Source organism: Bos taurus, chromosome 4 (assembly GCF_002263795.3).
Source record: "Bos taurus isolate L1 Dominette 01449 registration number 42190680 breed Hereford chromosome 4, ARS-UCD2.0, whole genome shotgun sequence".
NCBI classification, from domain to species: domain Eukaryota; kingdom Metazoa; phylum Chordata; class Mammalia; order Artiodactyla; family Bovidae; genus Bos; species Bos taurus.
In genome coordinates, this window is record NC_037331.1 from 98,823,436 (window position 1) to 98,849,148 (window position 25,713).

Below are 25,713 nucleotides of genomic sequence, written 5' to 3' on the forward strand. Positions count from 1 at the left end.
CGAACCCAGGTCTCCCGCATTGCAGGCAGATTCTTTACCAGCTGAGCCACAAGGGAAGCCCATAGCTTCCTTGACACGAGTCCAAAGACCAAGGAATGGCACAAACCTTGGTTGGCCAATGGAACCGGAGAGAGAAGATGTTCTATTTCTATGGTGAAGCAAGAGCAACCCTCTGATAAAGGTCAACCCCGTGGCTGGTGAGGTCAGGGCCAGGGCACGGGACCTGGGCTTGCCATGACCATCACCAGGGCAAAAGGTGAAGGCAGACACACTGCTGCACACACACGTTCCAGAAAGAGAGGCCAGGTGACCACAAGAGCATTCTTTTTTTAAAAAAGAAAACTGAGCAAATATATACAAAATACTTCCAATATCTTCTGGGCCAACAGAGCAGCCACCACAACGCTTCTCCTTCTTCCTGAGCTTTCCCCTGCCATCTGGAACCCGCTCCTGGCAGACCCAGCAAGCCCATGTCTGGGGAGCATGTGCCACCACTGCACGTGGCTCCCATTCCAGTTGAGTCTCTGGACAGTGCCCAAGCGCTTTAGGCAACCTCTCCCAGAAGACTGCCCACCCGGCAGGGGGCCGTGAGGGGAGCTTCCTCTTCTCCTGTTTTCTCTGCCCGCATCCTAGGATAATACAGCTTCTGTGGGTGACCCTCGGGGCGGGTCCCGTCAGACTTTATGGGCTAGGAGGGTGGTCAGCTTGATCTTGCCATCCATGGAGGCAGTGAGGCAGGTCCCGCAGTCCATGGCTGTGCTCCAGTCCACAGTGACCACAGGGGCGCGGTGGCCGCCCAGGCTCACGCAGCTCTCCAGAACCTTGTCATCCCCGCCCAGCTGCAAGGGGACAGGAGGCAACATCATCAGGCACTGCTCATAAACACATGCAGTTTATCCACTTCCAGGGGCAAACTGCCTTGAGCCCAGGGACTGCCACCCCAAGCCCAGGATGTGCCCAGGCACACATGTTCCTCTGGCCAGAAAGTCTCAGCTTCACCACTTGGACCAGCAATACCTTCAATTTCCTGACTATACTTATTCCTTCAACCAAAGGGGGAAATAAGTCCCTAACATCATGGGGTTGCAAAGAGTAGGACACGACTGAGTGAACTGAACTGAAGTGAACACACTCTAAGAGGCAGAATTCTCTCTGCTACCTTTACCCTGCTGTGGGTGTCTGAAAAGACTCTGATGCTGGGAAAGATTGAGGGCAGGAGGAGAAGGGGACGACAGAGGATGAGATGGTTGAATGGCATCACTGACTCAATGGACATGAGTTTAAGCAAGCTCTGGGAGTTGATGGACAGGGAAGCCTGGTGTGCTGCAGTCCATGGGATCGCAAAAAGTCGGACACAACTGAACTGACATTTTTAAAGGATATGGCGGGGAAAGCTTTCAACTCATTAATTGGTTAAAGAGCAAGTCTGACTACAAACTGATCTGAACTGATCAGGACAAGTGACAAAGCCTACAGGATCAAAAATAAAACAATACACACACACACACACAATCATACAGAGAGCAAAAGGAGAGCCCACCTGGAACTCAACCAAGTCTTTAAATAATGAAATAAAATTAGGCTTTAAACAGAAAGCTCTTTACAGTATCTCCCAATAGCAATTACAAGAAATTATGGAACTTTATATGATGGCATCACATTGTACACCTTAAACATATAGCTTATTGAGTGATTTATCAACTGTAGCTCAATAAAGCTTAAAAAAGATTTTTATTAAAATATCCATTGAAACAAATAAGTAAACACAAACTATGGAATTAATTTCCAAGGGGAGGGCAAGAGCCACCCGAGTCGTCCTCATCTATAGAGAAGAGGAGCCCTGTTGAGTAAACCCAGGCTCCCTGGCACCACTGTTAAGGTCAAGAAGGCTCCCGACTTCCCACTTCTGCAGCCCCTTCCCCCTCACCTCTTGCTCCCTGCTGCCCCGTGGGACCCCAAGGCCCGCCTTCCTCCTCCTCCTCCAAAGGCCGTGACTCCACAGCCGAGCGCCCCTTTCCCCAAGGCCTCGGTCCCCACCCGGCTTCCTCCCCTCTGAGCCCTCAGCTCTGTAGTGTCCCCACCACTGATGCTTGTGTCTCCTTCTCACCTGAGTGTGAGCACCAGGAGAGGGGCCACAGTGTCTCCGGTGTACACTGCCCGTGCCAAGGCCACACCCACCCATGGCTGACCCCTGGGGTACGGCTGCCTGTGGACGGTGAGCCCCCAAGAGAGAGCATCCCACTCCGTGACTCCTTCTGCCTACAGATACAGCACCACTGCATTCACGTGGAACCGGAACTACGCGCTCAGGCCACAACATAAAGCCTCATCCCCCCGTCTACTTGGTAAGACGAGTCCAGATGGAGAGGTTTAGAATTTCACTCGATTATATACACAAACAAGGTGCATGAACCAGAGAGGCTGTGATGAGACGGTTAAGACAAGCAGATCGACTGAGGGACAAAACAGAGTGGACAACGTACTTGCCATGTGACACATCACACCCCTGAATTTCCATCCCAGCCGTGGCTTGTAATGTCCTTGACCCACAGGACGTCTCATCAAACAATAAATCTAGGCCAGATTAGAGTAACTGGAACAGACCCCCTGGGCACTCACCCAAACCAACACACAGCCCTTCTTCCTAGTTCTCGATGTTCTATAATTGTTCTTATTCCCAGGGAAGCAGGCAGAAAAGGGGCAGAGTCTCATCAAGGGGCAGGGATAGGTGAGCAGAGAGGAGGACAGGCAGGCCACCCTCGTTCCCATCCCCACGGTTTCCCTCGAGCCAGCCTGCAGCCGGGAGGCCCAGATGCTGTCCATCCCAGGCCAGAGGCATCTCCATGGCCACCGGGCAGGGACAGAGACAGGGACGGGGCTCGAGCTCAACCACGCCCAGGCCTCTGGGGAGGAACATCCCTGCCACCCACCAGGCCCCCAGGTACCTTGTAGATGACGCCCCCCGTGGCAGAACACGTCAGCATGTAATTGCCCTCTGAGTCGAAAGCGAAGAGTCGGCCCCGGGGCACCTGGACCTGCTTGTAGCCGCTGTAGCCGGACAGCACGAAGGGGCCCGTGGCGTCGGCAGGCAGGCCGTACTCGGACACCTTCAGGCCGCTCTTGTGGATGTTCCACTGGATGAACTGCACCCAAAAAGCACGAGTATAGGGCTCTCAGCGGTGTGGCCAGGGCGCAGGGCCGCGGGGTGGCGGGGTGCAGGGAGTAGTGAGGTGGCCCCCAGGAAGTGGAGGGTAGGGAGATGACCATCCAGTCCCAATGCCTCCCGACACAATGTAAGCATTTTTTTTATTTTGAAGGAAAGAAAATCTAGAAAGAGTCAGACACATCATGTCCAGGTCGGAACTTTCTCTTTGGCCTGACGTCAGGAGCAGAAGAGTGTAGGCACCGGCCTGGACTCCCATCGCTCGAGCTGGCGCAATGCTCCAGTGATTGTTACTACTACTGTTGTTGTTAATATTATTCGTAGGGTTAGAACCTAGCTAGGTTTTTCTTAAATCCCAAATACACTTCCAGTTTCTCAGCAGCACAGCCGATGGAACACGGGCAGTGGAGTACAAGCCGAGCTCAGAGACTACAGCGCAAACACCCTTCGGCCTCCTTCAGGGCCAGGCTGCCTGCTGTGACCTCCTCCTGACTGAGAACTCAACTCAGATGAAGCAAGTCAAGCTCTGATTTAAAAAGCCTTTCTCAAGAGTTTTCAAGTGAAGGATGCATTTTGTAACGACTGTCTTCACTGGATAAGAGAGGGGGACAGGGATACAATCCAGAAGGCCCAGGAGGGGACACACAAAAGTAAGTCCTTATCCCAGCTCTGCCTGCCCCAGCTCCCTTCCCAGGGATCCTAACGAATTCTTCCAGGGAGACTCTAAAAGAGGGGACTTATTTTTACCTTCTTCCCCAGCTCCCTTTTTATGTTTCTCAACTATGGGCACAGCTGTCTCCAGCCCCCCGGCCTATAAAGTTCTACCCACCCATGCTGTGATCACCCAGTGACCAAGCTCACTCAAGTACACCCTGGCCGCACTGGAACCCACGAGCAGGGTGGGTCAGGGAGATGCGTCCTTTCTGCTACAACCAGGAGAAAGGATGTGGGTCCTCCCCTTTCATGACAGTCGACTCCAACTGAACTCATGTAGACCCCACTAAGATCCTATGAGACTGGTTACTATTTTCATCTCTGTTTTACAGAAGACAAAACTGAGTAGAGAGAGGCCCCAGGTCACAGCACTGGTAAAAGGTACAGTCAGGACTGAACTCAGTCCATTGTGCTATTGCGGGGCCCTCTAGAATCTTAGATGCCTACTAAGCCAGAGGAAGGGAGCTTCCTGACCAAAGCCCGCTCCCGCTTACCTTCCCATCCTCGCCAATGCTGTACACAGTGTTCTCATCGTAGCTGAACTCCACGGAGTAGACCTCCCCGCAGTGGGCCTTCCAGCTCATAGCACACTCGTGCTGCTGCATGTCTGAGGCAACAAGATGCCGCTAGGGTTCCCACCCGGGCCCTGGGGAGGCACCTGCCCGTAGGCAGAGGCACCGCACCCTCCCTGTGCCTGCTGGGCAGGAGCCGAGCTGAAGGCAGAGGGCCCCCCAGGACCAACAGGAGTCACAGAGCTGACCGTGGTGAAGAGCTGGCATGGGCTGTTTCAGTTCACTAGTTCTCTCCTCCACCGTGCCTAGTGTTCTGTTAACCCGTCTTAAATGAAAGCTTCTCTCACTGGTCAAAGGTGAGGTTCAGGAATCTTGGGGTGGAGCCTGCAAGTCTAGGAGGACACAGAAGTCCTTCCCAGGAAGGCGCTGTAACTTCCCACCAGGGTGCCCTGGAGGTCAGTTAAAGATATAGCACCTAGCGGTGCCTTTGCAGAGGCGCTGGTTCCGGTCTCCTGGGGCAGGCCTGCGTGAGGAGCTTTAAAGAACATGCTGATGACTCCAAAGCCCACCCTCCTTCTGCTCTCACAGGGACAATGAAGTGGCCATACCAAGAGGGCAGGACAGCATCACTCAAGAGCTCAGGACTGAAGGACTGCTAAGCTCCATCCCCTCCCATGTCCACTGACTCAGATCAGGACCAGGGTAATTAGGGGGGTCCTGAAGCAGACGCTGACCGAAGTTAAGTTCTCTTAGGAGAATCCTGAACCGGGGTTTCACAGTAGCCTCTAGTCCAGCTGGCAAAAACCCAACTCTCTTCCCTGGGTTGATGGACGAGGGGACCAGGATTGCCGTGAGCACAGTCGCTTACCAAACAGCCGGATGACGCCGTCAGCTGCCCCCGTGACCAGCAGGTTCCCATTGTGATTGAAGGCTGTGCAGTTGATGGCAATGGGCTCCGGATCCAGGGAGAACTGGAGCTACAAAAAGGATAAACCACATTTAAAATGTGAGACAATAGGAAACCAATTCCAAGGCAGGTTCTGTCTGAAAGGGGGAAGGAGACCAAGATTGAGGAAAGACACGCCAGAGCATAAAAAGGATCAGTAGCGTCCCACTGTTAAACCCTGACAAGGCAGGTACTCGTTTTACAGTTTTCTCTTTATTCCAAACACCTGTGATTTTAATATTCTCTTCTATGTATTCAATATTCAATGAAAAAATTGGAAAACACAAGTAAACATAAAATTAAAAATCCTGAGAAAGGCCCTCAGCAGAAAATGTGCTTAGTCACTCAGTCATGTCTGACTCTTTGCGACCCGTTGGACTGCAGCCCTCCAGGCTCCTCTGTGCATGGGGATTCTCCAGGCAAGGATACTGGAGTGAGTTGCCATGCCCTCCTCCAGGGGATCTTCCCAACCCAGGAATCGAACCAGGGTCTCCTGCACTGCAGGCGGAAATAATAAGATTAAAAAGGACCTGATCAGACTGGGTGGGATAAGGTAGAACGGAGACGCCAGAGGACAGATGTACAGATGTCTGCTGGATGGAATGGGGCAGGAGGGCACATGTCATTACCCATCTGTCCAAGCCCAAAGAACACACAACACTAAGACTGAACCTTGATGTCAACTGTGCACCCGGGGTGATTACAATGTGTCCGTGTAGGTGCATCGATTGTAACGAGTGTGCTGCTCCGGTGAGGGAAACTGATAGCAGGGGAGGCTGGGCACGTGTGGGGACAGCGTGCATGGGGAAATCTTTGAAATTTCCTCTCCATTTTACTGTGAGCCTAAAACTACTCATAGCACCCCTTCTATGGCCACACCACCCTGAACGCGCCCGATCTCATCTGATCTCAGAAGCTAAGCAGGGTCACAACTGCTTAGTACTTGGATGGGAGACCGCCTGGGATTACTGGGTGCTATAGGCTTTGGGGCTTCCCTGTGGCTCAGCTGGTAAAGAATCTGCCTGCAATGCGGGAGACCTGGGTTCGATCCCTGGGTTGGGAAGATTCCCTGAAGAAGGGAAAGGCTACCCACTCCAGTATTCTGGCCTGGAGACTGCCATGGACTGTCCATGGGGTCCCAATGAGTTGGACACGACTGAGCGACTTTCATTTTCAAAACTACTCAAAAAAAAAGAGTTTTAAATATTAAAAAAAATGTTTACATTTTTCAGTTAAGCCAAAAGGGCCCACTAGAAGGCTGTGTGTGAATTCTAAGTTTGTCACACCTTCCGAATGACTTCAGTTGCCAGCAATCTGCCCAACTGGAGTACTACTACTTTTCAACACGCTCTGAAATCTCACAGATCAAAGTGTGAGGAGCTCCAAGCAAAGAGGGAAGAGACCAAAGAAACAGTGGGCAGAGCGACCTGTGTGCTCCCCGCCCCGCCCAGCCCCGGGGCACCATGAGAAACTCCTACCTGCTGCTTCATGGTCTTCGTGTCCCAGAGCAGCAGCCTGCCCGGAACCTGGTTGGTGCCCCTGCTGCCAATGTCTGGTGCCAACACGTCCACGTGGGCAGTGAGGCTCGAAGCTGCAGCCGAGCAGACGAAAGAGGCCCCACTGGGGCTGCACGCAAGAGACAGGATCCTGCAACACACAGGGGGTGTCGGCGGGGAGCCCAGCTCAGCACTCTGCCCGCCCACAAAGGAAGGGGGAGCTGGGCTTAGAGACTCGGCCAAGACCAGCCCACCAAGCACAGTGACTGGGGGTAGCAGCATCTGGCTCACCTGGGCATATCATCATTGATGTTGATTTCACAGAGGTTCTTCTTGGCTTCCGTGTCGTAGAGGCGCACTGTCCCCACACCACTGCCCAGCAACAGCTGGAAGAAGAGGGACAGCTCAGGGTCAGGCCCCCTCAGGGAGGCTCACAGGAGGGTGAGGCCCATCCCTATGGGGTGGAGGGCAGGCTGCAGGGTGACCCACCCCCACTCCTCCAGGTAGTACAGGGGAAACTGGCTAAAATGGACCTCTTTTAAAAATTAAAGACACTAGAGCTGACCTTGAAGGAATCTGTGGAATGGGAGGTAGGTATCACCATAGGCTGAGCTGGCAAGGAGACCCTCTGCCCTCCAACCCCCCTGTCTTCCAGTTTCAATGCCAGCCGCCCTGGTCCTGCCCACTGGTTCCTGGCCCACCACCACCTCCATAGGCAGAGACCTCAGCTAGTCATGGGTCTGGGTGACAGCCCCATTTGCATGTCCTGGGGACAGCTTTGGCTCTGGGCCTATAAAGGTCTCCGGGAAAAACAGAGGAGGCCATCTTTGCCTTCAGGACAGTCCTGGAGGTGCGGTCCTCGAGTGCGTAGTGAGAAGAGAGCGCAGGGGCTCGGCTTGGAGTCCCAACCAAGCCCGTGGTGCTGGGGCAGCAGGGGAGAATCCTGGTAGGTCCTCACTTAAGACCACAGGTCCAGCCATGGGCAAGACCACTCACCAGCCTGTCCCGCTTGGTGGCCCATTCTAAAGAGAGCAGCGGTGACTTGGAGATAGAGGACGCCTTGGTCTGCATGATGGGGTTGAAGGACCACACTTTGATGACCCCATCCACATCCAAGCTGGCGACTCTTCTCCCCGAGCAGTCCACCCTGAGATGAGACAAAGAGGCATGCCATTAGCATCCCCGCCTGAGTCTGCCACCCTCCTCAGCCCAGGCCCAGAGGACTGCCTTTTCTGACTCTCCTGCTGAGAGATGCCCAAGCTCCAAGGACGGGTGTGGACTACTTCTAGAAATAGTCATTCATTCATCTGTCTGAGAACTACTCATAAAGCATCCATTATGCGCTGGGCCCACTGGGCATCACCTACCCTCTGGACGTTACTCTCCAGGATCAGAAGGAGTGGAGGAGCTGACTTGACCAACAACAGCCCCAGTGCCAGCTGTCCAGCCCTCCTCTGACAGTTCACGGTCCCTTGGGGCCATCCCACCACCTGCATCTCTGTTATCCCTCATCATCCTGCTTGCCACGCCTTCACACGCACAGCCCCAGACCGCAGGCTTCCCCGGGGAGCCCACCCCCTTTTCCCCCAAGGCCCCGCCCCAGCGGCCAGCACCCACCTGCAGTGCATGATGGAAGAGTGGTGCTCCCCGTACTCCTCCTGCCCCAGCACGATGAACGGCTGCTCGGGGCGGACCCCCCCACCCTCAGGGCCCGCAGTGGGCACCCGCGTCAGCGTCTCCAGCGCCTCCACGTGGGGCTCCGGGCAGGGCTCTGCCTCTGGGCCACCAGCTTCGGGCTTCTTCTCCGCACACTGCGTCAAGCAAAGCGGGCACAAGTCAGAGGTGAGGGGTCAGCGCTGGGCCCAGCTGCTCCCCATGTCTGGGGACAGGCTGGGGGTGTCTAGGACACCAGGCCACGGCCCTTGGGGGAGGATCTTGGTGGTTGTGGGGTCTAAAAGAAAGAGCTCTGAACTCCAAGAGCCTGCTTCACCGGTAGCCCCTTCCCAGAGACCACGAGGAGGGAAGTGTGGGCCACGGGCTCCCGGTCCCAGCTGACGAGACCCAAGACACGCACGACCCTGACAGACCAGGCCAATGATAACAAGAATCAGTGAGGGAGGGAGTGCCCACTGCACGCCAGGCACTGCGAACACGACCGACTGTCTCATGTAGTGCTCCCTCAACCATCTGCGATCCTGTTAGTAACCCATTTTACAGCTGTGGAAACTAAGACTGAAAGCTGAAGTAACCTTGCCTAGGATCAAGAGCTGGCCCTGGGGGTGGGATGCCGACGTGAAGCCAGGTCCATCCGACGTAAGCCTGGCCGCCCACCAGCACCTCCTCCTGGGAAGGGGTGCCAAGAGACTGGGGTGATGGGCTAGGCCCGAGGACAGCAACTAAGCCAGAGCAAGGCAGGGCACCAAATGGCACCCACACACTCTGCCACCCAGGGGGCTGCTGCTGTCCGTCCCTGCCTCCTGAGGGCACTGGCCGCTGGCCACCACGATTACCACCTGCTCATCTAGACATAACCGTGATGCCACGGAGCATCAGCCAGAGTGCTCTCTACCACCCCCCTGGTTCTGGAGATTCCTGGAAGCACTCCTCAGGGACCCAGAAAGAGCAGTTTTACAGAAAAAATAGAATAAAAGAACAGAGGAACAGAGACCTCAGAGCTCAGAGGGGCCTTCGGGAGTGGCTGAGCTCTGGTGCACCTTTAATCCTACAGCCCAGAAGGACCTGAGATGCAAGCCAGAAGGCTCTATGCCATCGGACCGGAACAAGTTCAGGGCTGCTAACCCCCAAAATGCCTTTAAAACAGGCAAGTAGCCTGGATTAGGAGAGAAACGGTCAACAAGGTGACAAGGCAGTAAATCCCTTGGGGCTTTGCCTTCAATCCCGAGTATTTCACTGAAGCAGCAGCAGCTTATACTACCAGGGAGGGAAAGCCCAACCCACATTCACCGGTAAGAAGTCTCTGAACCCAGCCTGGCAAGGGCCGGGGCCGCCGCACGGCAGCCCTGTGGGCACATGGCCCTCAGGGCAGCGACTCCAGCAGGGAGTGCAGAGAAAAGGCCCGTGACTGAGCGAGTCTGGGCGATGCTGGGTTACACCCAGGGGACCCTCTCCCCGGACTCCGAGCACCCGTAACATGAGCACACTAACAGGCACGGTTAAACATGGGGAAGGACAGAGCACACAGGGGGTCCCAAACCCACTGTTCACAGAGCTCGTCTTCTGGACATCTTCAGAGGCCAGCATTTTATGGCCCCTGTTTAGGGCAACACTACATCGGGAAAAGGGATCACTGGAAAACCAGATTATTCTGGAATAAAACCACCAAAGTGCAAGTGGTTAAAGCCAGTTAGGCAAAACCACACAACGCACAGCAAAAGACATCAAGAGAGGTAAGAGCAGGCCCTGCACCACCCCTCCCCGCTGCCATATCCCATGGCTCTCCACCACGGAGGAGGGTCTGTGGGGTGTCCCCATGGGCGTTCCTGAGACACTGAGGCCAAGCTGCACCTGCAAAGTCATGGAGAGGAGCTCCTTCCGTTCCTTGCCGTGGTCCTGCAGGCGCCGCTGCCGGTGCTGTGACCAGCTGGACTCCCCAGGGGCCAGCCCACCGAAGAGGCTCTTCCCGTCCTTGGGCGCGCCGGCCGGCTCCCTGCCCTTGGTGGTCTGGAGGATGAGACACCAGTCTGTGAAATGTGTTTTCTCACGTGGGCCTGGGCAAGGAGGGGAGCAGGAGCCAAGTAGTCCTATGTAAGGCTCCTCCCTGTCCATGCTGAGTGTTACTATCTCGGGCTTCCCTGCTGTTACAACGGTAAAGAATTCACCTGCCAACGCAGGAGACACAGGTTCGATCCCTGGTCCGGGAAGATCCCACATGCTGGGGAGCAACTAAGCCCGTGTGCCACAGCTATTGAGCCTGTGCTCTAGAGCCCGGGAGCTGCAAGGACTGAAGCCTGCGTGCTTTAGAGCCCGTGCTCCGCAACCAGAGAAGCCACCACAATGAGAAGTCAGCACCCTGCAGCTACACAGTAGCCCCTGCTCTCTGCAACTAGAGAAAAGCCCACGCAGCAACAAAGACCCAGCACAGTCAAATCTAAATAAATAAATATTAAGAAAAAAAACATGTTATTATCTCAGCCCATGAGCAAGGTCAAGGGCAAAACACCAGCAGTCTGCACCTCCTCCTTCCTGTTCTCCACTCCCCCATCCTGAGAGGACAACTCCTCAGCACTTTTCTGCCTGCCACATCTACTGCCTGGAGGTAGATACACACATATCCTCCTGATCTAATCTGCAACAGTTAACTTTATTTAGTTTAGTTAGCACTTAGCGAAGCAACAGTTATGAGGCAGATCAGGCCCTATGCTGGTGTTATATTTAAAAGCAACAATGTGTTTCAGCAATAGGAAAAAAAATTACGCAAAATATAATCACCCCTCTACAGGGGAAAAAGACACACAATACCCTCTCTTGTTTTGGGCCAAGGGCATGACTAAGCCAGTCAATGTTAACAAATATTGAGGTATTTGGAAATGATTACTGGGCAACCATAAAGTCTTTTAACAGAAATAGTTGGAAACTCAAGGACTTTGGGGCAGAATAAACTGGACAAGAGAGAAACTGGATCTTCTGGCTCCTTTTGATAGCAATGAGATAAAGTCAACCAACGTTACAGCAAATGAACTCAGTTAATTCCCACCCCAGGCTTTCCTGGTGACTCAGACAATAAGGAATCTGCCTGCAATGCAGGAGACTCGGGTTGGATCCTTAGGTCAGGAAGATCCCCTGGAGAAGGGAATGGCTACCCACTCCAGTATTCTTGCCTGGAGAATTCCAGTCCATGGGATGGCAAAGAGTCAGACACAACTGAGCAACTAACTGGGGCTTCCCAAGTGGCACTAGTGGTAAAGAAGCTGCCTGCCAATACAAGAGACACAAGAGACATGGGTTCCATCCCTGGGTCAGGAAGATGCCCTGGAGGAGGGCATGGCAACCCACTCCAGTATTCTTGCCTGGAGAACCCCATGGACAGAGGAGTCTGGCGAGCTGCAGTCATGAGACCACAAAGAGTTGGACACAACTGAGTATATAATCCCCACCCCACTCCCATAGAGACTGAAGATTTCTAATCTAGAGCTTTTTAAAAAGGAGCTGCCACCTAATCACCTTTCCAGATGATCTGCCTGGGTTCTCTTTTTCTAATCTAATTCCCACAAATTATGATGCTCACACTCCTACCCCCTCTCCTTTTTTTTTTTTTTTTTTTTTTACACTCTTAGCAAAGGGATATAGATACCAATAGCCACTCAGTTTGAGACCAACATACTCACAAATCATTTGTACACAAGTCCTAAGCAAAGAGAATAAATTCAACCAAAGTCTACAGGTGGCCTTTTAGTTCTTCTACTTGTTATATTTTATGTTAACACCAAACAACTTTAAATGATTGACATAGATTCCCTGGGACCCTGAGGTCACATGAACAGTTAAGAAAGGAAATTTTAAAGGCTATTAGGAGCCTAACTGTGGCTGACATACACAGGGTTGGTTAGTTTTGTTTTTCTGACTGAAGCGACCTCCAGTGGTACCTGAAGGTGTTTATTACACCTCCAAGTACTTGTGATTGTCACAGATAGTTTCTCTAGAGTGGTTGATCTCTGAATTCTGACTTATTTGGGGAACAGTAAATTTCTTAGTCAAGATTTTTAAAAAAATAAACTAAGAAGAAAATCAACAACAATAATGTCAATATATATTACTCACTGAGCATTTACCATATGTAAGGTACCACGCTAAGAATCTTACAAACATTCCCTTAAAGATAAGGCATTATTTTAAGATGGGGAGCAGTTGTGTAGAGAGGTTTAATTTCTCGTTCTACACAGGGAAAACTCAACAGAACTGTAATTCACACCCAGATCTGACAGTGGCCCCATGCTCTGAAAAACCTGAAAAAGCAAAACCATGATGGAAGCACATGAAAGAAAGTGACCCTGAATAGAAAAGAGAAGAAGGAATGTCATAATCCTGGAATCTAATTAACAACCAAGAGAGGCCCCTCTCTCAGTGCTTCTGGCCATTCTGGAGAAGCATCCCATGGTCCAAGGAGCTCTGGACAGGTCCCTTCGTCTTAGAAAGTGGAAGATGACTTCTCTTAACTTCCCAAAAGTAACACGTGGTCCTGAGTGAACCATGATCCCTCACATGGTCCAGGGTGGGTGGTGGAGTGGGGGGTGGTTCACTCCCTAGCAGGTGATCCAAGGCTGCTAACCTTCATTACACACATCCGTTTATTCCTTCTGACTGATCCAGAAGGCAAACTGCTCAGACTAAGGAACTTCACAGGGGAGGCTATAACGGGCTCAGTTGCTCAGTCATGTCCAACTCTTTACGACCATATGGACTGTAGCCTGCCAGGCCCCTCCGTCCATGGAATTTTCCAGGCAAGAATTTGGCAGTGGGTTGCCATTTCCTCCTTCTGGAGATCTCCCCAAGCCAGGGTCAAACCTGTGTCTCCTGCCTCTCCTGCACTGGCAGGCAGATTTCTTTACCACTGTGCCACCTGGAAAACCCCTATAGGCTATACTATACCAGACAAGAGACTTTAGGCCAAAGACTGAAATAAGAGACAAAGAAGGCCATTTTATAATGATAAAAGGGTCATTTCAACAAGAGGACATCATATTTGCAAATATTTATGCACCTGACCTCAGAGCACCTCATATATAAAGCAAATATTAACTGACCTGAAGGGAGAAATAGGCAGCAATACAACAATAGTAGAGGCTTAAATAGCCTACTTTCACCAATGAAGAGATCATCCAGACAGAAAATCACTAGGGGCACACTGGCCTTAAACTGCACATTAGACCCGGTAAACTTAATAAACATTTACAGAACATGCCACCCTCAAGCACACATGTAACATTCTCCAGAATAGATCATATGTTAATAAATGTAAGCCTTAATAAATGTAAGGAGATTAATGTCATAGCAAGCATCACAATGGATGAAACTAGAAGTCAATTATAAGAATAAAACTAAAAAGTTCATAAATATATGGAGACTGAACAACACGCTCCTGAACAACCAATGAGTCCCAGAAGAAACCAAAAGATAAATCAAAAAATGTCTTGAGACAAGTAAAAATGGAAACACAATATACCAAAACCTATGCAAAACTGATTCTAAAAGGGAAGTTTCTAATAATAAACACCTGCATTAGGAAGAAAGAAAGATTTCAAGTAAACAACTTAACTGTACACCTCAAGAAACTAGAAAAAGAAGAATACACAAAGCCCAAAGTTAACAGAAGGAAGGAAATAACAATGATCAGAAAGGAAAACAAAGAAATAGATTAACAAGTCAATAGAGGACTTCCCTGGTGGTCTAGTGGTTAAGAATCTGCCTGCCAATACAGGGGACATGGATTCGATCCCGGGTCCAGGAAAATCCCACGGGCCATGGAGCAACTAATCCTGTGCGTCACAACTGCTGAGCCTGCACTGTAGAGCCCATGAGCCCCAGTGACTGAAGCCCACAAGCCGAGAGCCTGTGCCCCAAAAGAAGAGAAACCTCCGCTCTCTGCAACCAGAGAAAGCCCATATGCAGCAATGAAGCCCAGCAAAACCAAAAATAAAAATAAATAAATAAATCTTTAAAAAAGAAAAGAGAGTCAATAGAAATGATCATTGAAACCAGGAGCTGGTTTTTTGAAAGTCAAACAAAATAGACAAACCTTTAGCTTGATTTACTAAGAAAAAAAACAGGACTCAATAAAACTAGAAATGAATTCCAAAACACATCTCCAAAGGCTCTACCATTCTGATAGAAAAGATAAAAGAGCTGGCAGTAAAGGCCATGTTTTCTGGACCACAAAGGTGGCAATGGGAACCCCATAGCTAGCTACAAAATCAGTGCTGAGAGGAGGAAGATCAGCTTCCTGGGTTGACAGCTGTTTTTCAAAATAGTGGGATCCTGGCAAGCAAACTAGCCTGGCACAACTATGATTCAGACTTATCAGCCTGACCAAGAAATCTTTATACTGGATACTTGAGAAGAAAAGAAAAGGGAAAAGCATCCATTTACTACTGTGTGCATGCCCCGGGAAAGTACACAGACTACAGGGGTATCCCACTTTGGGGCCAAAGGTGGGGAAGGCTGCAGAACAGGCACAGGCACTTGGTGGAATGCTTGTCTGTCCTTACTCACCTGCTACACCTGATACACGGTGTCTTTTCCTCTAACAGGTGGTGTTGCTGCTGCTGCTGCTAAGTCACTTCAGTTGTGTCCAACTCTGTGCGACCCCACAGGCGGCAGCCCACCAGGCTCCCCCGTCCCTGGGATTCTCCAGGCAAGAACACTGGAGTGGGTTGCCATTTCCTTCTCCAATGCATGAAAGTGAAAAGTGAAAGTGAAGTCGCTCAGTCGTGTCCGACTCTCCACGACCCCATGGACTGCAGCCTACCAGGCTCCTCCGTCCATGGGATTTTCCAGGCAAGAGCACTGGAGTGGGGTGCCATTGCCTTCTCTCCAAACAGGTGGTGTTAAGAGTACCCAATTCAATTGGCCCAAGTGGATGGAATAGAGGGGCTTAAGATAGACTTCAAATTCCTCCAGCGGACACAAAAGGCACTTGTAAGACTTCCCCAGCAAGTATGTTACAACATTAGGAAGAACAAAAGCAGTACTTCCTTCTTGAGTCAAGACGGTAAGGAAGCTGTCCAGTGTATTACAGGCTGGAAAGGACTCCAAAATGAAAATTCAAACAGGTGTTAACATATAAATAAGAAAAACTATCTTTATAACGATAGGGTAATTTATACCAAGAGAGCTATAGACCTAAACGTGACCTAGCAGATCCTACTTAGAGCTTCTCTTTAAACTGTATCTAAGATAATCAGCTGAGCCACAAGGGAATCCCCATACAAGAGAAGGGGAAACATCAACAAAAAACAATAGCACACTAAAAGCTGATGAGTGCAGCTATCCACCAAACACCTGAATAAGTAGGTAAAGTAAACCTGTGTCCAGCTACAAAGGCATATGACTTAAGTAAATGTTCACTGGGACACACCCAGTAATTCCAAGTTTTATTTTAAGAGCAAACTTTATAAAAAATCTTCACTACTGGATTCATGTAACATTCCAACAGTCCAAATTATATTGTCCCAATCTATCATAATCTACCTGTCTCCTACAGTTCAAGAGAGGTACCTTTATCCTGCTTTATCATCTGACCTTCTCTCCTCTCACTCCAGAGAAGGATCTAAATTCGTTTTCGGCAGCCTGAATAGACTTACCAGGCAATCGTCCAAGTGGAACAGAAAACAAGTTCTAGTAGTTTGGCCTCACCTGAGGCAAAAAAAGCTACCCAGAAGACAGGCCCAAGTAACAGAGAAATTACAGAATCAAAGATGGGGAGGGGGACTCCCTTTTCCCCATCCTGCTGAGATCCATGGAAACGGCCCCAGGGGCAGCATTCTTCCTGCTGATGTCATGGGAGCTATAGGATAATTTGATACTAATAAGAGTTACAAATATACAAGTCTGTGGACGCTTTGCTTTCTTTACATTACCGTCAATTAGAGGTTATCTCTGTAATAACCATAACTCCCCCTCGCAGTCGCAAGGCGACTGAGCGGGTGTGGAAGGAGTGAAACTGTAACTGGAGGGGAGGATGGGGTGACACTGCAGTTGGGGAGCCTGCTGAGGAGGTGCCTGAGGGGGTTTCTATAACAGAGAGCCCAGAAGAGCTTGGGAACTGTGGGTTTACAGCTACTTGCAAAATTTTGCCCCCAGATTCAGAGTGAAAGCACAGAGAATGTATCACTGTAGACTTTACGTCTATGATGTAGTAAACTTTTCAGTGCTAACAACAACAGTTACAGGGGCCGATCACAGGGGGAAAAATGCTGATATGACTGAGGCTTACAACTGTTGTTTCGTCACTACATCATATCCGACTCTTTTGCCACCCGATGGACTGTAGTCCGCCAGGCTCCCCTGTCCAAGGGGTTTTCCAGGCAAAAGTACTGGACCGGGTTGTCATTTCCTTCTCCAGGGGATCTTCCTGACCCAGGCTTATTTAAAAAAAAAAAAAAAAAAAGTCATTTTCTATTGAGTTAAAAGCAATATATCATTAAAATCAGAGGAAGTGATCATATAACTAACAGCATTTGGTATTGGTAAGAGAGCATCCTGAATTGTAAACTCGAATTTGGCCATCAACCATATAGGGGAGTTAAAAAATTAGAATGTCCCTCCAAAAGAAGGGAACCAGGATGGTGAGGAGTCTAGAAATCACGCCACATGGGTAAATAGGGCAGAAAGGAAGGAATGACCATAGTGTTTAGCATGGAAAAGACAGAAAGAAGCCTTATTCTATGCAGCTTGAAGGCAAAACTACGACCTATGAGTGAAAATCACAGAGGCTTCAACTAACAACTTTCAAACAGGCCAACCCCCCCCGCCCCCCACCAAACACAAGCAGTGAGCTCCCCAGCACAGGGGGAAATCAATCAAATAAAGGTCATCTGGCCCACCCTCCGGCCAATAGGAGGTGGTCCAGATGAACTTTAAACTTCCTCCAACTCTAAATTCTATGATTTTCTTGAATCTCAGATATACTAGTTATTTTTGGAGCTGAAACATCACTGCTGAGTCAAATATATCATTAAAAAAAACAAGTGAGCCAACCACTGGATTTTTTAGATTGAGAACATTTATCGTCTATATCCAGGACATGGAAAGAGTGCTACCTTTGCTCTGTTAACATGCCAGAAGCTTTGTTTGAATAAATTTTAAAGGTAAAGTAAGGAACATTTGCTGCAAATTACACCTTCTTACCTTTGTCTCCTGAATAGGAACCTCACAAACATTTCCAATCCCATTTCACCCTCAGTTTAGTGCCTGAACATGTAAAGATATGGCCACAGGCCAAAGCACAAAGACCCCATCTCCATGCTTTCTTTCAAGTTAATGAAACTGAATTTCATCATTTCATGTACATTCCAAGGGATGTAGCACTCCATACATCATCTATTACAGGCTAAAACCTTCCCAGCTACAACAACTACAACGTATTGTGAGCTCATAATCTGCCAGGCACTGCATATACCGAGGGCTCTCATTTCAACTCAAATACCTCTCCCCATAGGGAGTAAATGCTCTTATCATTCCCATGCCAAGTGGGCGGGGAGATGTGAGCAAGGATGCTAAACAAGGTTGCCTGAGTCCGAAGCCCATGCTTTTTCTTCCCCCATGTCCTGCTCAGCATCTGCACTGAGGAACAGTATGAAATCCACATGCTGTGCTAAAGGCCCTTGCGTCCCAGTGGCAGCGTGGACAGCCCCGTCTCCCCAGGCAGCCCCATGCTGCTGTGTCACCTGCAACTGTTCTCAGCCCAAGGGCAGCAGGAGAGGGAGGCAGAGATGAAGACAACCTACTGTATCTGCAATAAAAATCTCGAGAGGGAAACAGTCCCTACCCAAGCAATAAAGCATAACTCTGGATCTGTGAAAGCTTCACTCTGGCCAGCATTTCTGAAAGCAATGAATTCTGACCATCTCCGCTCGGAAAACTAGTCAGTTTTGGACATATGCTGGCATAAAAGAAATTCTCTTGCAAGCTTTTATGAAAGAAAAAAAAAAATCCTTTGTAGTATCAGAAAATAAGAACTTGTAGTAAAAGAAATACCACACTGATCTAGAACTTTACTCTTTATCTACACACTACTTCCTATCACCAAAAAATTTTAAAGTCCAGAATCGCTTGAATTCATGCTTGAATAACCAAATTTTAGCCATAAGCACACGTGAGTTAGAGGAAATGATGAGAAAGGGGAAGGGACCCTTCAGAGCACACTTCCTCCTGTCACCATCCACCCTCCCACCTGCAGGTCCAAAGGGAGGGTAGGCAAGTCTTCACGTGGGTGATGCGTGGGGTGTCGGAGGCCTCCTGGCGAGAGTTAGAAAGGCAGGCCCTGCACCTACCTGGCTGCCGAAGGACTCCTTCTTAGCCGAGCTCTGAGTCTGAGGGGGGCCCTGGGCAGGCGACAACCTTGAGGGGCTCTTCTTACTCTGAGGCAGCAGCGAGGACAGGAAGCCCACGCGTGGCGACTGGGAGAGGGAGGCGTTCCTCTGGCTGCACACCATGGCTCTGGACAAGCAGACACAGCACAAGGTCACGGCACTGGATGGGACCTGGGAGACCCCGGGCACGCACCGTGTGGGCTATGGATGCTGCTAGTAACCAGAGCCACGGCCAGGTCTGCACATCTGGGCTTTAAGGCGGCCCGATGCTTGGTGTTCTTTCACAAAGGGAGCTCGCAGCCTACCTGGCACAACGGGGAAGGCTGTGGCTCTGAGGGCCGTGGTAAAGCTCAGAGCAGAGCTGTCTACTGCCCACTGGCCACATGTGGTGCTGACCACCTGAGATGTGGTCAGTCCAAATGGAGAAGTGCTGCAGGCATAAAATCCACACTGGAATTCCGGATTTAGCATGAAAAAGAGCTGTTAAATAGCTCATGAATACTTTATATTCATTATATGTTGAAATGATACTTTGAAAGAGTTGGGCTATATAAAACGGAAAGTGTTAAGTCGCTTAGTAGTGTCAGACTCTGCTGACACGAGTGTCAGACCTCACAGACTGTAGCCTGCCAAGCTCCTCTGTCCACGGAATTCTCCAAGCAAGAATACTGGAGTGGGTTGCCTTTCCCTTCTCCAGGGGAACTTCCTGACCCAGGGATCAAACCTGGATTCTCCTACCTTGTAGACAGATTCTTTACCATCTGAGCCACCAGGGAAGCCTGGGCTAAATAATAAATATCATTAAAATTTACCTTTTTTAAGATAGCTGCTGCTGCTGCTAAGTTGCTTCAGTCGTGTCCTACTCTGTGCGACCTCATAGACGGCAGCCCACCAGGCTCCCCCGTCCCTAGCTACTGAAAGTTTTTAAGTTCGATTTTTGGCTTGCACTTTACTTCCATCAGCAGGCACTAGCTAAGAAACCAGAGCAGTTTCATCTGCTGCAGGACTGGGCCACAGGAAGATCTGGAATCTGACTACTTGGGTTTGCATCCTGACTCACCAATCACTGATCCTGGGACCGGTGGTGCCTGCGGTCTCTTTCACTGCTATTATCATCATCATCTGGGTCTTTGGCTTTCAATGGCTGTTTTTTAAGGCTGCTCAAATACCTCTCTCCCAACCTGCCTACCACTCTGAACCCTGAGACAAGAGCATGCTTCTATGGAGAAATGCGTGGGCAATCTTGACATCCACGAGGCGCTCCTTTCAGAGCACAGAAACTTCCCAGGGCTTCACGACAACGGCTGCGTGTATTAACCCAGGCTGCACACACCTGGATGTGCAAGCTCCTGGCAGAGCCTGTAGTTCCCCTGCCTCTGGTCAGGCCCAGAGACACAGAAAACTCAGACTAGAACAGTGGGAGCCCAGGAGGTTCCTAGCAATTTGGAGGCATCACCAGGAGGAAGGGAGAACGCTGGGGACAGAGCGAGGAGGGGCACGGCACACACTCACAGTTCTGAGTCCCCCAGGCGGTCCATGTTGGAGACATAAGGAGGCAATTTGTGCTGGACCAAGGCCTCTTCCTCCTCTGGCTGTTGCTCCTCTTTCTTCAGTCGGTGGATTTCGGCTTGCAGTGCAAACAGCTACATAGAGGTGGGGGTGAGTGAGATGGGGATGTCAGCTAGCCTTCCCTCCCTGGGGAAGATCAGACACATCACGTCCAAAAACCAACCACATTGACTCAAAGGCCACTCGCCCTCAGCCTTGGGGAGCCCGTCTCACTCTCCGCAGGCAGGAAAGATAGGTGAGGCTGGTGTGACTTGATGACAAGGAGGTGAGAAAACTAAAGACCATTAGATAATATGGAACCTACTTCTTTTTGCTTTTTATCATTTGACTTGCTTCCCTTTTACCATTTGACTTGCTTCTTCCCGAATTCACTGAGAAAACTAGCTCCACCCACTCCTGCTTTCCTCTTGGGCATCTACAGAACCAGACTTTGGAACTCAGGTGGAAAAAAATTTTTTTTTTTAATGAAGGTCAGCATTTTTTACTTTTTCCCTGAAGATAATTATACACACAGGCCCAAACCTAAGAACGTTAAACCCCCAAAACCGAAACAGCTTATAAGCTTCCTTTTTCTAAAAAATCCTCCCTTTTCTGATGGTGCATCAATTTCAAGGGTAGAGAAATGCTCAGGCAAATGGAAAGGCAAATGTGAGCTTCCCCAGGAGCTGTTCTTTTACCAAAGTAGAAAAACCTGAGAAAAATTAAATCATATCTGGGCTATAAACAAGACAGATGTGGGGATGAGTGGAACAGGCCTGGGAATGGGAAGCAGAGATATACAAGCAGGTTAGCTGCAAAGAGACATCCATGCATAGAGTCGTTTTCCTCTTAAAAGTTCACGACTGTTACTACATTGCTCATGCTATGACTTAAAACAGCAACCCTGCCTCTGGTTTTCAGAGGTTTGTCACAGCTCCCAACCCTGCCTTTCTGGTGACTCACTGCCCCCTGAGACCAGTGCTGTCCTCTACTGACTCACCCTCTACCGCCACTGCCTAATTTCACACATGAAAAGCAGAAGTGCTTCCCAAGGAGCAAGTGACATTCAGAACAAACCTTCTGGCGCAGAACTTCATTCTCTTCTTGAACCTGGTTGGTCCTCTGGCACTCCGCATCAAAGTTCAGGATTACAGGAACCGGTGTACCGAGTTAAAGAATAAGCCTGCCTTTTAATCAACTTGACTGCGGTGGTCATGACACAATGCATACATACACCAAATCCTCAAGTTTTACACCTTATATACATATATATACACAATGTCTCATTGTCAATTATATTCCAACAAAGCTGGGGAAAAAATGCCAATTAAAATATATATTCTATCACAAACTCTGCAATAACACAATTCAATAAACATGTTTTAAAAGAAAAAGCCTGCCTGCAAAACGATTAAAAGCCATTCCAAACACTCTAGACACTGCAGCAACACCCTTGAATGTGCTGTGGGCTTCTCACAGCTTTATGACCAGTCTCTCCCTTGACCCTGGGTCTGGCCTGACTTCGTTCAGACAGACTCATGGACACCTGACAACCTGCCTGGCTAGCCCACAGAGGACATACATCCAGACCTGATGCTTTCTCCCAAATGCCAGCAGTAAAGAGTTTATCTTGAGGGCTTCACACTCAGTCTAAGCTTTAGCAACATTCAGCGAAAAGCCAGCCCAGTGGATCTGTGGGCACATGGCCAGCTGCTCTACCAGCTGCATGGAAGGACTGGCTGCTCGCCTTTCCCCTCCTCAGGGTGAGCCTCTCCCTGGCAAAGGTTCAGGCTGAGAAGCAAGCTTTCTGCAGACTAGGAGCCACCTAGGAGGATCCACATATGAGGTCACAGTGTCAGTCTTTCCCAACCACCTCATACAGCTTCAGTCCAGAAGAGCACTATGCTGGCAGGGCCTCAGTCAGGCAGCGAGCTTCCCTGGAGGGCCCACGGGGTCAAGCCCTGACTACCTCTGGGCTGGGCCCCCTGCGAGTTTTGTCTGAAAGCCCTCAGGATGAAGAGTGGCAGCAGGGGGAGAAAAAGGGCCAACGTGGGTAATTCACACTCACCCCAGCACAAAAGGAGATACTCCTTTCCTACCTCCACCAGAAGATGGTCTTCCCAGAGACCAAAAGGCAATGATGGGTGGGCCTCCACAACGCCCAGCTTATCAGTGACTCACCAGGCAGCCCCATTCAAACCAGACCCCCTTCTCCTCTTGGGGAGTTCCTGCCAGAGAGCACAAGTGAGCGAGGATGTCCCCAGCTTTCCACAACAAAAGGGTACATAAGGTAGGCTTGGAAATTATTTATGTCCTTTCTCTCTCCTAAATCTCTCCACATATTCTTAAAGCTGCCCTGTCCTCTGACAAGTTGAGGGACCCTGAGGTCCCTGTGAAGACAGTGACCCAGGCACTAACACAGAAACGATGTTCCAGCCCTAGAAGTGTTTTCACCCCCTACCTAACCCCAACAAAGCCCAGTGAAATCCTGGGGCGGGGGCATGGAGCATGCGCAGAGGGTGCTCTGGAGGCCGGTCGGTTTCGCTGTGCTTGCTGGGAGAGGCCCCGCCCTACTTGAGGGCTCCTATCCCCCTACTGCGAGGACAGTCTCCCCACCCACCCATGTCAACTATTCAGCAGCAGAACTAAGAATTACAACTCCCACCCTCCCAGATCAAAATAACCACAGTCTGCCCAGCCCCATCACGTGACAACATGATGATCTTTGGGCGTTTGGTAGAAGAAATGACTGCATTAAGGGCAGCAGCCGCTGATCTCGTGGTCGGTTGGCCTCAGGCTGGGCTGCCAGCCCCCCGGCCACTGATAGGATATGCATGCACTGAAACAGGACACTCAGGAAGTTGTGCAGGGACACGATGAAGGTGTCGGCCCACTGGCGCGAAAAGTAGGTGGCGAAGGTGGGGTTGGTGTCTGGGGATGGCAGGAAGGGCAGGACAAACCAATCCTTCCACTCAGCCTGGTTCTGGAGCTCCGAGGCCTGCTTTGCAAAGAACTCCTGAGCCTTGTCACTTCTGTTTGTCTGCCAAGACATGGAAGAGGTGGCAAAGAAAGGAGAGAGACAGAAGGCCAGAGGTGAGACTCTTCACCACCACATCACAGAGAGCCTTTGAATACTGGCCTCCTGAGCAAGTCACCAAACGTGATCTATGAACTCTTCATAAAAGAAATCATCACTCTTTTCTCAAGTTCCTTATAACTTCAAAGAAGCTTGTTTAAAGCTCTAGTGATAAATGCCACCCTAAAAATTAATTCCTAGTTGATTTTCAAATAACCTAAGTGATTTACTATCCCCCACCCCACAAGTCAGTCATAACCTTTTTACTCAAACTTTAACCCAGCTTCTTATATTCTTCAAAACACCACCCAGGCTAATGTGCTTAAGACAAGATGAGAAATAGGAATGAGGAAGATAAGTCAGATGATCTACAGATGAGAAGGGGAAAAAAAAAATTGGAAAACAGTCAAAAATAATTTTCACTGTGACTGTTCCACCCTTTCTGAGTAACAGAGAAGAGCTGTCCCTAGGCGTTAAAAGAAAATCTATTTCTGGATTCAAGAATTTTCTCCACCAAGAGATCCCTGAACCAGAAACACCTGGATTGTGTAGACGAGATAAAAGCGGAACAGGCTGGTTTTCAGCTTGTTGATGGTGGGTCTGTACACGTCCTCCAAGCGGCTGAAGAGCCGCCGCTCCAGGTAGTTCCAGTAATCCCGAAGAGCAGCCAGGTCATACACCTGCATTAATTGCTGCAGCTGGTCCACAATCTTGTCCACCTGGAGAAAGATGTGATGGAAAAGGGAGTTCTCTCTTCACGCCACAGAGTTAATACTTTTTTCCTCTTGCTGCAGCTTCTGGATGCTTCAATTTTTTTTCCTTTAAGTTAGCAATCTATAAAACTTTCAAAACACTGTAACATAATAGGTTTCAAGTTTTTTTTATTAATGTTAGATATGCGTTTCTACCCTTTGGCAAACATGGAAATTTCAGGTGTAAAAGCACTCAGGTCCAGGAACCAGACAGAGTCCAGGGCCTGGACCTGGCTCTAATTTATTCAACCACCTTGGTAATGTCACTTCAACTCTCCGGTCTTAGTGACCTAAGACTTCAGAAAGCAAAAAAGAGGGAGTGAGACAACCTCCATGCTCCTCCTCCATTCCAGGATTCCAAGGCTTATGTTAGATATACTGTTTCCTTCAAGTCCTCTAAGCACCACTAAAGCCCTGGCAGCTGCTGAGAGTGTCAGCCAAAAGGGGTCCCCTCCTTGTGAGGAGCACTCATATCGGAGGACACAAGAAGGAACAGGTTTTGAATACTGATACCATTCTAAACCACCTCCACCCACCCCCCCCCCCACCCCATTTACAGATCAGGACACTGAGGCTCAGAGAGCTGAAATGATTTGCTTTAGCCACCACCAAGTAGCCACTAACTTTGGCAAGACAAGAACCCAGGTCTCCTAACTCCCCTCCGGTGTTCTGCTGCTAGCTCACTGCCTCTCTCAACTCACCTGCCAACGCCAACTGAAGCCAGCAGACATACACACAAATCACACACATATAACTTCCAAGAACTCAACAGAAAATCATGTCTGAGCAAAGTTATGTTTTCAAATGTACAACAAGGTCTTCCTCAGAGGTGAAGCAAAACTGCCAATGGGTCACTGACAAAGCCATTTCAAATACCTAGCTCAACACGGGCTGCAGACCCCTTTGCTCCCAATGCCACTGGAAGCCGACTTTAGAATATTTCTGTTCCCCAAACCCAAACGTCTACCCAGCCATAGCTCCTCAAACCTCATCCCCATCCAGCCAATGACTGGCCGGCACCTGCTGGGAGACTGGGGTGAAGAACAGAGCCCTGGACCAGGAGTCAGGGCACCTGGGCTCCGGCCTCGGCAATGCTCCTGACTCGCTGGCAACTTCAGACAAGTCACGTCCCCTCTCAGGGCCTCAGTTCCTCATCTGTCAAGCGAGTGCCGGACGCACTGATGGCAATGATCCCCCTGGCGCGGTGACAGCGCCGCTCCCGCCCCGGAGGGCAGTGCTGGGGGACAGCCAGCTCCTGGCTCCCTCGGGGCCGCCTCTGCCCGCGCCGCGCTCGCCGGCTCCTCACCCGGAAGCCCTTCTCCTTATCCGCCTTGATCTCGGCGTCCAGCTGCCGCAGAGTGTGCGTGAAGCCGCGGAAGAGCAGGTACTCTCGGACCATCTCGTCAGTGCGTTCCACGGCCTCCGCCATCTCTGCGCCAGCGCCGCGAGGGGCTGCGCC

The 25,713-nt window shown here is 50.1% G+C and overlaps 1 protein-coding gene and 1 pseudogene across 4 annotated transcripts; one reads left to right on the top strand and one right to left on the bottom strand.

Annotated features, from left to right (window-relative positions):
- Positions 1 to 307: 307 nt before the first annotated feature.
- On the bottom strand, positions 308 to 25,713 carry WDR91 (WD repeat domain 91). 4 transcript variants are annotated; one of them, NM_001046483.1, is given in 15 exon segments: positions 308 to 839; positions 2,946 to 3,143; positions 4,372 to 4,484; positions 5,258 to 5,366; positions 6,814 to 6,982; positions 7,123 to 7,217; positions 7,828 to 7,978; positions 8,449 to 8,642; positions 10,357 to 10,512; positions 18,840 to 19,005; positions 20,391 to 20,521; positions 21,504 to 21,586; positions 23,259 to 23,466; positions 24,042 to 24,221; positions 25,561 to 25,674. In NM_001046483.1, coding segments are annotated over 15 exon segments (2,211 nt in total). In that variant the 5' UTR covers positions 25,654 to 25,674; the 3' UTR covers positions 308 to 674.
- On the top strand, positions 6,201 to 6,319 carry LOC112446528 (uncharacterized; annotated as a pseudogene).

Bases quoted from the DNA above. Each gene is read 5' to 3' on its own strand.
- WDR91 (XM_015470743.3), bottom strand. From the start codon at position 24,985: ATGTCTGCTGGCTTCAGTTGGCGTTGGCAG. The intron at 21,587-23,258 runs ATATCCTATCAG...AACTCGGTACAC, and splicing joins TGTCCTGTTTCAGTGCATGC to CGGTTCCTGTAATCCTGAAC. The intron at 3,144-4,371 runs GTAAGCGGGAGC...TTTTGGGTGCAG, and splicing joins GCATTGGCGAGGATGGGAAG to TTCATCCAGTGGAACATCCA.